The sequence below is a fragment of the Benincasa hispida genome, chromosome 9, assembly GCF_027475165.1.
Source record: "Benincasa hispida cultivar pf3 chromosome 9, pf3_genome.v1.1, whole genome shotgun sequence".
In the NCBI taxonomy this organism is placed as follows: domain Eukaryota; kingdom Viridiplantae; phylum Streptophyta; class Magnoliopsida; order Cucurbitales; family Cucurbitaceae; genus Benincasa; species Benincasa hispida.
Genome location: NC_143486.1, coordinates 17,148,103 through 17,165,152, shown reverse-complemented (window position 1 = coordinate 17,165,152; position 17,050 = coordinate 17,148,103). Strand labels below are relative to the sequence as shown.

Below are 17,050 nucleotides of genomic sequence, written 5' to 3'. Positions count from 1 at the left end.
TCCCAATCACCGAACACTTTAGCCAACGCTTTTCTTTTACCTTCCCATACCCTATGGTAAGGAACGTGATATCCAAACTTAGATTTGATGTTGGATTGCAGTTGTGCCACATTGATAGATGGTTTTTCTCTTACGGTATCACATAACTCTAGTGCAATCATTGATGAATCCAATTGCATACGACTTTGACTTAGTTCTGAATAAAATCATATATGTTGCTCATCGTACTTAGAGATCTCGAACAAGCCATGCGAGTTTTTCTTTATTGCACGAAGTCTCCACTTGCAACCTTCCTTCCACTTCTTACACCGAATTGTCCAAATCGTCGGTGTCGATTAAAAAACCTCATGGTGAGTGAAATTTTATTGCAAAACATTTGACCGCGTGTTGTAGCATTTCTTTGTCTAGACAAATCATCCCTTTATACAATTGAGTATTGCCAACGTCCACAGGGGCTACAATCGGGCCATTTTCTCGAATACTATCCAGTACATTCATATCCAAATTGTTGAATGTATTTGAAAGTAACTCATGTTCACGACCATCGAAATCTAACTCTTCAAATTCATCATCCGTTTCAGTTTTGAAGTCTCTATATAAATTGTTAGCTACCATATCTTCATTATCACATGGCGATGCAACTGACTCCGGATTAGGATCAATACATTTAGTTGGATCTTCAAACTGGCTAAATGATGTATTCAAGTTTATATCCACTTCTATCCTATTTACATTTACATACAAATGCATTAAATTCGGCAGTGGCATTGCGATTGAGAACATCAAGTTCATAGCTTGTGCATTCGAAATAGGGAATGACATAAACCTTATTGATCCTGATGGTTCTAGGTTAGGATGTCTATATATTATTTCTATTTGATTTGTTCCCATATCTACACTAAGTGACATCCCAACCATTTCAATGAATTATTCAAATACAATTCCACGGTTCACATTTATGCTAAAACTCCCACTTGATGGTTGGTCATAGTCAACTCCGTCAATACCATCAATCATATTATCATTGTAAATAACAAAAATCCCAAGCATTTGCCCGCCATTTTCTAAAAAAAAAAAAAAAGACAAACAATAAATGACTAAATGTTCTACTAGTTATCAAACTTAAACAAAAACAAACCACAATAAAAATCACAATAAGAAATATATATAGGAAATATAAGAAGTTTGTGGGTAAAAAAATATTAAACTAAAAATATTAAACTATTTAAAAAAATCACAATAATTTTGTATTATACTTTTTATAAGAAGTATATTAAAAAATCACAATAATTTTATATTAAATTAAAAATATTAAACTTTTTAATTTATAAACATCTACTTTTTAAGTTTTATGAATATCAACTTTTTAAACATAACAATAAATTAAACTTTTTATAACTATTTTTAAACATAACAACAGATTAAACTTTTCAAATTACAATGAAGTATACTTTTTAAAACTATTTTTTCAAATTTAAAATAAAATAAAAAATTAAATTAAATTAAACTTTTTCAAACTATTTTAAACTATATTTTCAAAGTTAATACTAGAAAAATCAAATATCATAAGAAATATATTTCAAAAAATCATAATAATTTTATATTAAACTAAAAATATTAAAATTTTTAAGCTATAAACATCAACTTTTTAAACATTATAATGAGGTAAACTTTTTAAAACTATTTTTTCAAATTTAATACAAAATAAAAAAAAATAAAATTAAACTTTTTAAAACTATTTAAAACTATATTTTCAAAGTTAATACTAGAAAACTCAAATATCATAAGAAAATCAACTATTTTAAACTATAGTTTATTTATGTATATTTCTTACAATAAACTATACTTAAATATAAACAAAAACAAACAAAATATAACTAAGATTAACATGTTGGTATAACATCCTAACCATAAGATTAACACTAATAACAACTACTAATATTAACACTAATAGAGAAAGAACTACTAACATCAATATGTAAATATTATTGAATTCAACATGATAGATCTACAAAATATAATAAAACTAGTAATAAATAAATAGTAAACTCGCAAATTTAACTTACCTTTTTTGTTCTTTGTTTCCCAAACAGCAACAAAAACTATAAAAAAAAATAAAATAGTATGAGAATAGGAACAAAATGTATAGTTCTTTAAAAAAAAAATGAAATTTTGTATAGTAAAAGGTACAAACCTCACAATTTAATGGACGAATGTAGGAGAAGAAGAAGATTTGCTGAAGGCAGTGAGAATGAGAGAACAAAGGCAGTGAGGAGAATGAGGGAACGAAAGTAGTGTGAGAAAATGAGAAAGCAGTGTGAGAAAATGAGAAGAGACGGTGGGGTTATAAGCTAAATGGTCGAGTTTTCAAAACTCGACCTCATGAGTTGGGAAAACAGTGTGGGATGGGACGAGACCCTGACGCGCTGCAGAGATTCAGATTCGTTTTAAAGGAGGTCAACGATTTAAATCATTCTGACGCGCACTGCAGAGATTCGGATTCTTAGCTAAGCGATCGTGTAGGAGTTTGTGGACGATCGTGTAGTGAGGAAAGAGAGCTATCGAGAGGCCATCACAGCGTGACCTCATCTTGTACTTCTACTATGCAATCGTGTAGTAAAGCTTAGCGATCGTGTAGCATTTGGTATATGATCGTATAGTAAAAGGTAGGCGATCGTATAGGTTTTGAGAAGACAATCGTCTAATTGTAATAGTTAAGCGATCGTGTAGTAGGGAAAGAGAGCTCTCGTGAGGCCATTGCAGCGTGCCCTCATCATGTACTTCCACTATGCGATTGTGTAGCATTTGGTATACGATCCTATAGTAAAAGGTAGGCGATCGTATAGGTTTTGAGAAGGCGATCGTCTAATTATAATAGCTAAGCGATCGTGTAGGAGTTTGTGGGCGATTGTGTAGTGAGGAAAGAGAGCTGTCGCGGAGAGGCCATCGCAACGTGCCACTCATCGTTTACTTCCACTAGGCGATCGTGTAGTAAAGCTCAGCGATCGTGTAACATTTGGTATACGATCGTATAGTAAAAGGTAGGTTCTAAGAAGGCGATCGTGTAAGAGTAATAGTTAAGTGATCGTGTAGGAGTTTGTGGCCGATTGCAGAGGATTTAGTAAGTGATCGTTTAGTCATACTGAGCAATCGTGGAGAGATTGTAAACGATCATTTAGCTTCTAATAAAGAAGTTGTTCATCGTTCACTTGTTCTTTCCGGAAGTTTGCACCTATTGTTATGTTAATAAAGAATTACTAAACGATCGCATAGTAATTTTACTAAACGATTGTGTGCGATCGTGTATATAATTACTGAACGATTCTTTAATTTCCTTTAGGTCAAGGGTTTGTTCTACAATTTTCCAGAGGTCGAGGGTTCACTTTCAAATTTTCTCATCTTCCCTTACAGATCTTCTTTAGTTTTCGATAGGTCGAGGGTTAAACCCTCGTCCTTTTCTCAATTTCCTTTAGATCGAGGGTTGAACCCTCGTTCTCTTGTTAGGTCGAGGGTCAAACTCTCGATCTCTTCTTTAATTTTCGACAGGTCGAGGGTTGAATTCTCGACAAAATATTTTAAACTAAATCCCCGCCTCGAAATCTCCAAAACATTCATAGATTTCTAAATAGTTTCAAAACCACTATATTTCCCTAAATAGTTTTCCTAATCACAATATTTAAAAAAAAAAAAAAAAAACTCCATGTTAGTACCATATCAAATCAAAGTCTCCCGTCTTTTCGGCCTAATAAATATCTTGACAAGCTATTCTAAGGCTTTTAAACTTTAGGTGTAGTAGAAGAGGATTGATGTGATGGTAGTTTGATGTTTTGGTAATTTTCCTATATTTTATTGTTTCTTTCCTTAGAGGAATTGATTGTATTAAGCTTTTCTTGATATTGAGAATTTTGTAAAGGTTTGGTATTGTGTTAAATTCTTTCAACTCTATTTCTCTCGGTGTGTTCTTGTGGCTCTTTTAGTCTTGATTGATGAGGCCTTAACTAGTTTTGGGAGAGAAGATTCTTGTATTTAGATCCCAACCCTTATGTATTTTTTGGTAGCTTCTTTCTTTTGGTACTAAGTGAACACTCTTCAATTAGCTTTTGGAGAGGAGATTCTTGTATTCACGAGAGAAGATTTTATTTAATTGGAGCATTTACATGTACATATTTTAAAATTCTTTAATTGAAATTTTGTTAGGATTGAAGATGTTTTATGTTATTAAAGATAAGAAAGTATTGGTGGAAAAAGTTTTATACTATGTTCATCTTTTGGGTGGAAAAAGTTTAATTGAAATTCTGTTAGGATTTTTGATGAGATATTTTGCTTAAAAAGTTTGTGTATTTTTTTTTTTTTTTTTTTTTTTTGTTGAAGAACAACTTATTGAATTATACTATGTTTTTTTTTTTTTTTTTTTCCGAAGGGGATGAAAAGGTTTGAATTTACTTTGTTAGGATATTTGGTTTATAGAGTTTGTGTATTATTATTATTCTTTAAAAAAAAAAATGACTTGGTTGAATCATACTATGTTATTTCTTCTTTTTTAGGGTTGAAAAAGTTTATAAGTTACCTTGTTAGGATGTTTATTGTGATATTTTGCTCATCGAGTTTGTGTATTTCTGTTGAAGAATGACTTGATTGAGTTTGTGTATTTCTTTTAGGGGAGGGTGAAAAATTGATTATTATTATGTTATTTTCTAAGCTTATTTATCTACATTTATAAAAGATTTTTTTTACATTTATTGATATATGTTTATATATTCATGTAGGTGGATGAAATGATACCTTATCAAAGTAAAAGAGAACCAACGATGACAACTTAACTACAATGATAATATAATATTGAACACTTGAGGGTTGTTTGGGGTGCAGAGTTGAGATGGGATGTCTGGAGTTTATATGTCTGTGGAGTTTATATATCTGTGGAATTTATATGTCTTTGTTTGGGATGCAGAGTTATTTGGTCTGAATTCATATATTCGTGTTTACGTACATAGTTCATATATCTGGGTATCTAACACAGTTTTTTGAAACTTTTTATTCAATAATATGCTTTTATGATTACTATTTTTTGTTTTGAAACTTTTTTTATTTAATAACTACCTATCTTTGTTTGAATAAAATATAGATTTCAATTTTTTCTTTTAATTTTTAAAATTTTTCTTTCTTTCTTTTTTGGGCAATGAACAACAATTAACCCATTACATTTCTTGTAGAATTATGTTTAAATAAAATGAGAAACAAAAGTGAAATCAATTTTTCTTTTTATTCTAGCTAATTTTTCTCCATGAATTTAATTATCATCTTCTTCTTTTTCTTCATCTTTCTATTGTTGCTCTATATTTTGCCTATATCATGATTTTTTTTAATTAAATCTCCTCTATCATCGTAACAACCAATGAAATGTCACCACATTTATTCAACAATTTCACTTTCATTTCTTCTAAATTTGGAGAATCATCAAAGAATAAATCTCTATTTTTCACTAATTTTTGCTGGAAAATGTTCCATGATTTTTTTTTTCATTTTATGGCTTTTTTGTTATATGTTACATACTTTTCAACTACATACATACTTTTCGTATAACTATTCTTAGCACTCATTTGATATGTGAATTCAATTAAATAAAAATATTTTTTTTTACAAATTTTTACGTATAAATATTGCACTTAATGTAGACCTAATAATATATTTTTTTTTATATAATCAACAACTCTATAACATACTTTAATAGTTATAGTCTTATAGTAGTCGGAAGTGGTTGTCGATGTTGATTATCGAAGATGATTTTTGCTCGAGTTTGTAGTCGGAGGTGGTTGTCGGAGCCTGAAGTTGGTTGCATGAAGGTGTATTAGAGTTAGTTGTCGAAGTTTGTCATCAGAGGTGTTTTTTGAATCTCGGAGTTGGACAGGCAAAAGTGGTTGTCAAAGTTGATCATCGAAGATGATTTTCGTTGGAGATTGTAGTCGGAGACTGTTGGAACCCGAAGTTAATCGTATAAAGGTGGTATTAGAGTTGGTTGTCGGAGTTTGTCGTCGAAGGTGGTTGTTAAAGCCCCAAGTTGGTTGTCAGAGTTGCTTGCTCAAAGGTGATCATCAAAGGTGATTTTTATTAGAGTTTGTAGTTGGAGTTGGTAATCGAAGTTTGTTGTCGGAGCCAATTGGTCATCGAGTTGGTAGCGCGAAGGTGGTTGTCGGAGTTGGGTCACTGGAGGTGGTTGGTTGAGGTCAGAATTGGTTGTTGGAGTTGGTCGCACAAAGGTTGTTGGAGCTTGGAGTTGGTCGTCGGAGCTTCATCGAAGGTGATTATTGAAGTCCGAATTTCATTGCCAGAATTGTCATCGAAGGTGGTTGTCGAAGCCTGGAGTTGGTCGCCGAAGTTGTCATCGGAGGTGGTTGTCGGAGCTCAGAGTTAGTTCTCAAAGTGTGATAGTGGCCGATGGGTAGAGCCATTAAAAACATGGGAAGAAGGGAGAGTTGGGGTGAGTTGGTAAAATATACCAACTCAACTCCACCATCATTTAAAGCTAGTGGACCAAACAATGAGTTAGTATATTATACCAACTTAACTCAACTCATGTTGTTGAACCAAACACCCTTTTGATGAATTGTGTATTTTGAAAGCTACTGTACTTTATATTTAGCTTGTATAGTTCGAACAACAATTTTATTCTAGGAAATTATTGAATACTTTATTTTATAATGCTAGTGGTTTATGAGTGAAAGTTATGGTATTTAGTTTGTTATGAAGTATTTATATGTTTGAATTTTAATTAAAAATGAGTACTTGAAATAAAATTTATCAAAATCTAATTAATTTAAAAATGATTGTTGAGAGAGATTGTATATTTTATAGCCATGAGTAAAAGCTATATAAATTTTTATGTAACAAAAAAGAAATGCTATCAAAAGGTTACTACAATAATGATAGTAATTATAAAAGATTAAACAGCATTGTTATAACATATTATTATAGCTATAAATAATATTTTATAGCCTTGAAAAAAAGTTACCATATGTTAAAGATAGCACATTATTTTAGCTACGTAAACATATTATAGCTTTACTAAAAAACGTTATCAAATGCTTTTATAGCAACATATATAAGCTATATCTTTATACTCTATTATAACATCCATTATAGCTCTACAAAAACGCTCTAAAAAGTCCCAGACTTTTAATAACATGAGTTGTCAGAACCTTCGAAAAAGGCTATAATAGGTCTACTATTGTTTTTTTCTTTAGCTATCGTATTCGTTATTTCTTGTTGGGTAGGTTGATATATTTGTAGTACTTTCACCATATCTCACTTCCCAATTATTGATAAAACAATAATAACATAGGAAAAAAATTCCATCCAAAAGAGCATAGAAGTGAGATGGGCTAGAGAGAAGCCTCATAAGAGTCAAAAGCAGTAAAAATTACATAAAAGTGTTGGGATTGATGCCCTAAATCTCGTAGAGTCTTATAGTTTGTAGACATTGTATGAACAAACTCTTTATGTGATTAATAAAATATATGATATTTTATTCACTTTGTCTATAAAATATGTGATATTTTAGTTGCATTAACCACAAACTAATAAACTAACATCCAAGGTTATCATTGTAACTTAAACATGTATATGGAGACATACAAGTAGATCATGTTTAAGTGATAACCTAAATGGTTTGTAGTAGATGGATAAGGTTGGGTACCTTATCTTAGTGACACTACGAGTATGGCTCGCTTTGTATGTGTTACAATTGTTGTAAAGTGCTATAAATTATCTGATCCTGATCATTCATGTATTAGACATGTAAGCGGGGATATTATATACAAAGGAGTTTGTATAAGATCGAACCACGAAATGTTTAGTCTCATTATATAACACCGTTCATAATAGAGACTTATATTTCAACACGACCATAGGTAATATGACCTAAATCTTGAGTGAGTTGTGAGCTCCTACCTATGAGGGTGGTCCTTAGATTTGTATGCGTGAGAGTGGTCAGATCGCCGATTAAACAAGCCTACCATTTTTGGGATTCGTCTGATTGCGGAGCTGGGAACACGCCTACATAAGATGGAATTCACTTCTTTCTCAAAGCAGAGGTAAGTAGATAAATTGCTCCCTTAAGGGTTGATTCCGGGTCTTGAATAATGTGGCGCCACACCCTCTTTTGGCCCGTGAGGAATTTAGTAATAGTAGGACTATAATCTATTGTTCATTAGTGGGATCAGTGGTACTTAAGGAGTTAGATGTAACTACAAGGGAAAAACGGTAATTTGGCCCAGCTGTACTTACGAGAAATTTGTGAAGAGCTATCGTATTGTTGATTTGGTTATATCCAATGGACACAAAAATATATCTGTAGTGTGTAAAGTGTAACTGTCGGTCTTTAGTGGAGTGCCCGACAGTTAAAGGATGGTGAATAATTTAATTAAAGAGTTTAATTAATTATTCATGTACCGTTGGAGCTTCTAAGCTATAGGTCCATAAGGTCCCCTTGATAGCTCAAAAGGATTTAGTTGTGAATCAGTTTTTGGGTTAATTTGAATTGTTCAAATTAATAGAGGAATTTAATTATAGATGATATAATTAAATTAATTAAATTATATGTTATATAATTGTCATAATGTATTTGATACATTATAGTTTAATGGGAGGAAATAAATATTTGAATAAGATTCAAATATATTTTCTATGAATGTGATTCATAGTTGTTAAATTTAATATAAATGAGATTTACATTAAATGCCATTTAAAAGAGAAAAGAAACTATAGTTTATATTGTATGTGATACAATATTAAAACTATAGGTTATATGATATATTTGATATAACATATAATTTAATATAAATATAATATGATAAGTTAGTTATCATATTTATTTATATTATTTTATTATTAATATTTGAATAATATTCCCCATCTTTTCTCTCCAACCACTTTAGCGGGTGGTTATGGTTTTTATGGCAAAAAGAGGAATAAAAGAAAAACAGTTTTTCTTCTTCAAGGTTGCAATTTGTTGACAGATTTACAGAATTGTTCCGTGTTCTTTTATTTGTGAAAACTTTTCAATCTTCTACTTTTCCTTCACCAAATCTTATCCCTTCTAACCAAAATAGTCAGAGCCCACCACTCTTGGGTTCTCACCTCGAGAATACCAAGGACTCTCTGTGGTTGTGTCCGAATTTTGGTACGAGAATATCTTGAAGAAGGTCTTCAAGAAGTTGCTGTTTCTGTACGAGGGAGGATTCACGAAGAAAGGTTCTTCAAAGGGTGATAATTCTTGAACTCTTTACTTGAAAAAGCATGTTGTAATTTAACTTTAAATGCATATCTCAAGGACTAAATTTGCATTGTGAAAGTTCTCAAACTTTTTTGTGTCTAGTAGGTCTATGATTTTTTTTTTTTTTAAAATGAAATCTCAAGGACTAAATTTGCATTGTGAAAGTTCTCAAACCCAAATGACCACAAATTTCAAAGTTTAGAAACAAAATATTTAATTTAGTAATAATTTAAGTTAGTTTGCCTTTTGATGATAAAAGTACTTTTTAATAGAACAAATTAATAAATAAAAACAATTTACAAAATTGGATTAATTTAAAAAGAGTAGAATACACTTTTGGATCTAGAATTCTGGATTAAATATTTGGTTCTTGAGTTGTTTCGAATATGAAAATTTAGTTCCCAACTTTTGAAAAATAGTTCAACATACTCTTTGATTATTGGTACTTTTAACACAATTAAGATGTGTTTGGATTACATTTTTCAAGTATTTGATTTAAAAAATAGGTCATTTGAAATAAATTTGAGTGTTTGAAATCATTTAAAATAGTTTTTCAAGTATATTTTAATTAATTTTTATAAAAAATGTTTAAATAAAAATGAGTTTTTTGAAAAAAAATTTCTCAAATCAATCGAAACGGACCCTTAGTGACTAAATTATGCTTTTTAAATGAGATGAGAAAATATATTAATTTTAGATTCAAATAAGACTTATCCAAAACATCTTTTTCTATTCTTAAATTTTTTGTTAGTCACCAAATTTAAAATGATTCAAATAAGATGATCCACTAAAACCTTTAACAAAAATATTCATTTAGGAATTATATGGGACCTTTATATTAAAATAATTTGAATGAAAATAGTATGCAGTCACGTATTATTAGAAAATTCTTTTTATCAATCTTCACCTAATGTGAAGATTTATACTACATAAATTATAAAGATGGAGCACATGTTGATACTATTGAACGAAACTCACTTTTAACTAGCTATAAGATATATTGTCCTCCTTTCATGCCTTCATGAGTGTACAATAATGGGTTTTGCTACAATTTATTTAAAAAGTGTAGAATAATTTTTTTTCTTCTTTTTTTACTAATTTAAACCTTGTTTCGAAGAATTTTAATAAGATTTTTTTGGAAGCTTTAATAATTTTTTTTATTCATGAGTAGCGATATTTTATCGATATATCCATCAACACTTGTAGAAGTATTTTTTAGAACACAAGGAAATCGAAAATAATGTGTCTACAATACTATACACTTTTTTTTTTCAAACAAGATGCTCTGTTCACAATACTTTTATTTTACAATAGAAATTTATAAAGAAAAACTAGTTTCTAAGAGGCTATTTGATATAGAATCAAGATTATGTTTTATATTTTCAAATTCATTGAGTTTGACAAATATGTATTTGACAGACAACTTGAATTTTGTTTTTGAAAAAACCGTTTTTTTGTGATGTAAATAATACAAATTCTAAAACAACATTTTTATCTTTTCATTGTTTCCAAATTTTGAATGTCAAATTTTAAAATGCAGTTTATATTAAATAAAAGATAAAAACATTTAGAAATACAGAATGTAATGTTATAAACTCGATTCGTTTTTTTTTTTTTTAAATAAGATATGTATTATGCAAATGTTAAATTAGTGAATAACTACAACTTGTATCATGATTTAGAAATATAGCATCCAACACATTTTAAACAATTATTTCTGAATCTATTACCAAACACATATCAAATATAATGTAATTCTGTTTTCATTGAATCCATTATTTTTAAATTTTTGTTTTCAGATTCTCTACCACATAAGTCCTAATATATTCAATTGTATATGTTGAAACCAATTTCTAAATTGTGCTATATTCTACCATTGACGACGACTTCAAAGCTCCGCAGAGGACGTGAGTTGTGCATGCTAATACACAAGGAGGGCGAGGCAGTTGAGAGGATCAATATACTTGTAGATTATACACTCAACATAACTTTTTCTCTATGATATTAATTACATACAAGATATATATATTACGTTAGAGTTAACAAACTACAATATATTGCAAAATAAAAGTTACAAACTACACTAAATCCATGCTTACCAATCTATAATGGAAATTAGTGAAATTATCATGAGATTTCAATGAGAGACCAATCGTAATGGACCACAATCGCAAATATAATTAGATTTACGAATCTTTTACATTTATTATTACTGTATGGGTTCGATTGAAATCAAAGAAGGTCAACAATTTGCTTGCTAAAAACATGTGCACTTACGTTATGGTTTTTGCTATGTTTTTGTTTAGTACAACAATTATGGTATCAAATTTTCAACGAGATCGATATTTTCACATTTTTATATAGATTCGACAATGAGATATGTGGCAGATTGAAATTCATTATATCATAAACAAATCAAATAAGACATAAAAAGATAACCAAATGTCATTAATATGAATATAATAGAAATCATAATAATAAACATATTAATGTGGTTCAATTTTATTTTTTAGAAAAGAATAATTTGTTTACAAAATAAAGAATATTTCTTTACTAATTTAAACATGGTTTTGAAACTTTACATAACACAAATAAAAACCGCAATAATTACTATCATATTAGAATTGATATATATGATATAAAAATATGAGGTAATTATTATGCAACAATTACAAAATACAATAAAAAGTATCAGGTTTGAATTTCTTTAACGGACAAGAGATTCAAATTACAGATTTTATGGTTTCAAGGATAATCGTTTGTCCATTAAACTATACTCAGTTTGAAACATAGGAAATTTATATTATATTATAATTGTAAATTGAAATAAATATTATTAGATTAAGAATCATTATGATATAGAAAATATTGAGTTTGTATTATGTAACAATTAAAGTAGCAACACTTAAATGATCAGGTATAAAAATATAAAGTGTAAATTATGGGTCTGTTTAGATTATTTTAATTTTTTCAATAATTTATTTTCAAAATTATACCCTTGAAAGAAAAACTATAACAAACACACTCTATATTACGTAACATAAATTGGAGGGAGTACAATGGTGGTTGAAAGAAGAAATGAAGAATAATGGTAGATAAATGTTATTAGGTAGAATTTGACCTAAGAAAATTAAACAATTAAGTGAATAAAATTTAAAATATATAATGCAATAAAATAATGTTATTAAGAAATGTTTTTTTAAAAAAAATATATAGGTAGAATAATCGAACGTTTGTCTTCGAAGTTAATAACATAACATTATGCTAGTTGAGCTATGCTCAGTTCTAAAGAAAAAAAATCAACTTGAATTATAACTAAAAACCAAAATCTAAATCCCATTAATTATGTGTTGAAACTTTCATATATGAAAAACGTTTTAGAAGAAATAAAATAATAGAAACAACCCATCTTACACAATTTCTATCTTTTTAGTACCACATGTGGATATAAGATACTACTAAATATATCCTAAGACCCAATATATATATTTTTTAGTTCAACAACATGTAAAAGAAATTTGAACAATATTTTTTGGGTTGAATTTATATAGGTAATGATTAGGTACAACCAATTCAAGACTCCTCTCTTTTTAACGTAATAAAAATAAAATTTACCACATGACACACTTTTATTGGGTGTACGTAGCATAGGCTACACAAGGGTGTATCCAAGTTTTTTTTTTTTTTTTTTCAAATTATATCTATGTTTGGCTACTTGATCCCATATATTATTGTGTCTCTACTCTACTTATTTCATGAGTCTTTAGAGTTTTCCATTATTCTATACCATATATATATGTTGAGAATCCCAAATTGGAAAAACCAAGGGGACTCACACTCTTTATAGGATAGATGGGTTACTCCTCTCATAACCAATTGGTTTTGAGATGGAGCCCCATACTATCTAACATGGTATTAGAGCCCATACAACCCAAACTGGTGATGTTGATCAATAAGAAGAAATTGTAATCCGATCAAGATTGGTGAACCCAAAAGAGGCACCTTGGAAAAACAAAGGGGACGGGACTCACACTCTATGATTGATGGGTTACTCCTCTCATAGCCAATTGATTTTGAGATGAAGCCCCATACTATCTAACAATATAGATATATTTCATGTTTTAGATAGTTTGGTAATAGATTCAATAATTTAATTTGAATTTAAATAATTATCCCAAATGTGTTTTATAATATATTTATAGATCATAAAAGTAATTGTAGTTATTCATTGAATAGGTTTGAATATAAAATATTATTGATTTATATGTGAACAAAGTTTTATGTTAAAATTTTTATATAATTTATTATTTTAGAATATCATATGGTTTATAATGTATTATATTATATATAATTTATTTTCACAAATATATATATTTGCACTTGAATTATAGAATTTGAAAATAATTTTCAAAAAATATATTTGCCAAATTGCATATTCGTTGAACGCAAATAATAAAAAAACCGTAAAACAAAATCTAAATTGGAAAGCCCCACGTTTTTTTTCTTGTCAATAAAATTAATTGACACCCACTAGGCACGAAAGGGGACCGAAATGATCTATCCATATTAGTTTCATCAATAAAACAAGAAGGGAAATAAGAATCCCAAAAGCCTTCTGCCATTTCTGATTTAAAAAAGATAGAAAATAGTTAAAAGAATTTTCAAAACGAATAGCAAAACGAACTATTAAGTAAATTTGGCATAGAATATGTGTCTATTTGTTTCTAAATATTAGGAGTGCGAACAAAATCTCACATTGATTAGAGAAGAGAGTGATCATAAATATATAAATGAAGATAATTATTTCTATTGGTATGAGATTTTTTTGGTGATAGCAAAAACAAAGCCACTAGGAATTTATGCCTAAAGTATACAACTTGAATTTGGCATCTTAGACTTTCATACATCTATAAATATCTACATATTTTCTAAAGAGCTTATTATTTGTAGTGTGGAAAATTTGAATAATTTTGAACTGCTTAGTTTGAAGACAATGGCCTCAGCAATGTCTAAACCAAGGTAACAATATCTTCTCTCTTTACTATCCTTATTACCGACATCTGAACTTTTGCACACAATCTTCCCAAGCTCTTTGGCTATGTACAAAATTACTCTCGTAGGCGGCTGCATGGGAAGGTGGCTCTCATTACAGGAGCTGCCAGCGGCATTGGCAAGGAGACGGCGAGGCTATTTGTAGCTAATGGCGCCTTCGTTGTCGTAGCCGATATCGACGACAAATTGGGCCAGAAAGTGGTAGCCTCCATTGGCATCGACCAAGCCAGCTTTCACCACTGCGACGTAAGAGACGAGAAGCAAGTTGAAGAAACAGTGAACTATACCGTCGAAAAACACAGCAGACTTGACATTCTCTTTAGCAATGCCGGCATCACAGACCCTGTCATTTCTTCAATTCTAACGCTTGATATGTCCAACTTTGACAACGTAATGGCAACCAATGTCCATGGGGTATGTTACATATATTGCCGTAGTTAATCCTAAAGTTTAACCTGATAGGTTACACTATGTTTAATTTTTTTTTTTTCATTCGTCTAAAAGGTTGTTGCAACGATCAAGCACGCTGGACGAGTAATGGTAGAGCGAAAGATACGAGGGTCAATCATTTGCACGGCGAGCAAAGCAGCGGTGATTGCCGGGACACCACCACTAGCATATACAAGCTCAAAGCATGCAGTGTTGGGGGTGATGAGGTCGAGCTGCGGGGAGCTCGGGGCGCATGGGATTAGGGTGAACTGCGTGTCGCCACATGCGGTGGCGACACCATTGACCTGTCGGGCTTTCGGTTTGGAAGAGAGTGAGGTTGAAGAGATTGTTTGTTCATCAGCAAGCTTGAAGGGTGTGGTGTTGAAGACTAGCCATATAGCTGATGCTGTTTTGTTTCTTGCTTCGGATGAATCAGCTTATATAAGTGGTCAAAACTTGGTTGTTGATGGAGGCTTCACTGTGGTCAAATCAGTAATGTGATTTCTCCTTTTAAGGTTTTATTGTGTTTTGAATCATACGCAATATTATTCCAACCTTCTACGTTTTAATTTAAAATAAAAGCTTTAAGGGCTTATTTGTTACTTTGCTAGAGAATTTGAAAACATGTGATAATAGTGAGGATAAAGCTATATTTAATGTAATTTTCGGATGGATTCGGTAGGAGATTTAGAAATTGAATTTTAATTTAAACATTGTTTAAAAATGTGTTTGATGTTATATATTTATAAATCATTAAAATAATTGTAGTTACCTATTAATATTTAGTTGACAATAAATTATTATTAGTTTATTTAGGAATATGATTTACGTTAAACAATTTAGATAATTATTATTTTGTAATAGGACTGTTTTTAAATATGAGAAAATAAACAAAAGTATTTACAACTAATAGCAAAATATCAAACTCTATCTATTGACACAGATAATAGTCAATCGCTATCATAGATAGATTTTGATATTTTACTATTAATTGTAAATATTTTTAGCTGTTTTGTCATTTAAAATAATTTTTCTTTGTAATATTATATAATTTGGTGATTGGATCACAAACCAATTGTTCATTAGAGGAACAATGGTACTTGGGGGAACGAACCTTGGACCACAAGGTTAATATTATGAACACTATGCCAGTTGAGCTACGCTCTTGTTGGCATTACATGTTTAATTATCGAATTAAATGAAATTAGAAATTAAAAAATTAAATAATATTTAAATTTGATTTAAATATTAATTACATGAATATGAATTCATGATTATGGAATTGGTGTTTTAATAAATTAATATTGGATATTAAATTATTTTAATTAATTATTTAAATAAAATTTACTTAAAATTAATTATTTGAATTAATTTTATTTAAAATTGAAATTTTGAATTTGTGAAAATTCAAATATATAAATCAATTTTGTTTTCATTTGATTTTTTTTTTGGAAAATTAAATTAAATATTAAAAAATTGATTTTTTTTTTTAATTCAGTTGAAATTGGTTTTAGTGGGTTTTTCCCATTTGGATGCCAAATTTCCACTTAGTTTTAATGGTTTTCGTGTCATTCTCACATCAAATTAAATTACATGAGTTAGTCGAACAAAACTTAGTAGTTTTGGTGGAGGTTGATGGACATGCAATTTGTAATTTTGCTGAATTTTAGTTGAACAAAAGTTCTTCAACAAAGAACACCAAACACCAAAAAACTTGTCCAACCTCCCAAAAATTCAACCTCATTTTTGAATCAACCTTCCAATCTAAGGTCCTAGAAAATAGTAGAGAAGATCAATCTAAGGTCTACTGTTTGCTAGAGAAGATATTCAAGCTGAATTTGAAGATTTGAGGAATTCTTCAAAAGTAAATTTCAGAAACCCTAGTTTTATATTTTGAACTTGCATGTTTCTTAGCTAAAATTGATGGAACTAGAGTACTTAAAATCCTAATTGCTTCCACATGTTGAATGTCAACATCGACTATTGGTATTAGAGCATTATTTAAGCATTCAATTCATGTTAATTTTAGTTTGGTGGGTGTTTTTCATAGGTAGTATGAAAATGGGTGCTTTACGGATTTCTTTTTCTAGTTTTGGCATTAGATTCCTCTTCAATTCAGTGTTAATTATTGTAATTGACTCTTTGTTTATGGGTCTTAATGTATGATTAAGTGTCTGTAAATTTATTAGAGTCAATAGAGTTGCAATTGGATAGTAACTAAAGAAAGAAGCAAGAAAGGTCAGCTATAGAAAACCAATTTTGAAGCTACTGCCACGCAGCGTTGCAACGCTACTCTTC

At 29.8% G+C, this 17,050-nt stretch overlaps 1 protein-coding gene across 1 annotated transcript; it reads left to right on the top strand.

Annotated features, from left to right (window-relative positions):
• Nucleotides 1–14,136: 14,136 nt before the first annotated feature.
• LOC120085419 (short-chain dehydrogenase reductase 3b-like) lies at nucleotides 14,137–15,414 on the top strand. Its single transcript, XM_090318051.1, has 3 exons — nucleotides 14,137–14,290; nucleotides 14,392–14,737; nucleotides 14,828–15,414. The coding sequence occupies exons 1-3, from the start codon at nucleotides 14,265–14,267 to the stop codon at nucleotides 15,251–15,253; spliced, it is 798 nt and encodes a 265-aa protein (XP_090174177.1). The 5' UTR covers nucleotides 14,137–14,264; the 3' UTR covers nucleotides 15,254–15,414.
• The last annotated feature ends 1,636 nt before the right edge of the window (nucleotides 15,415–17,050 follow it).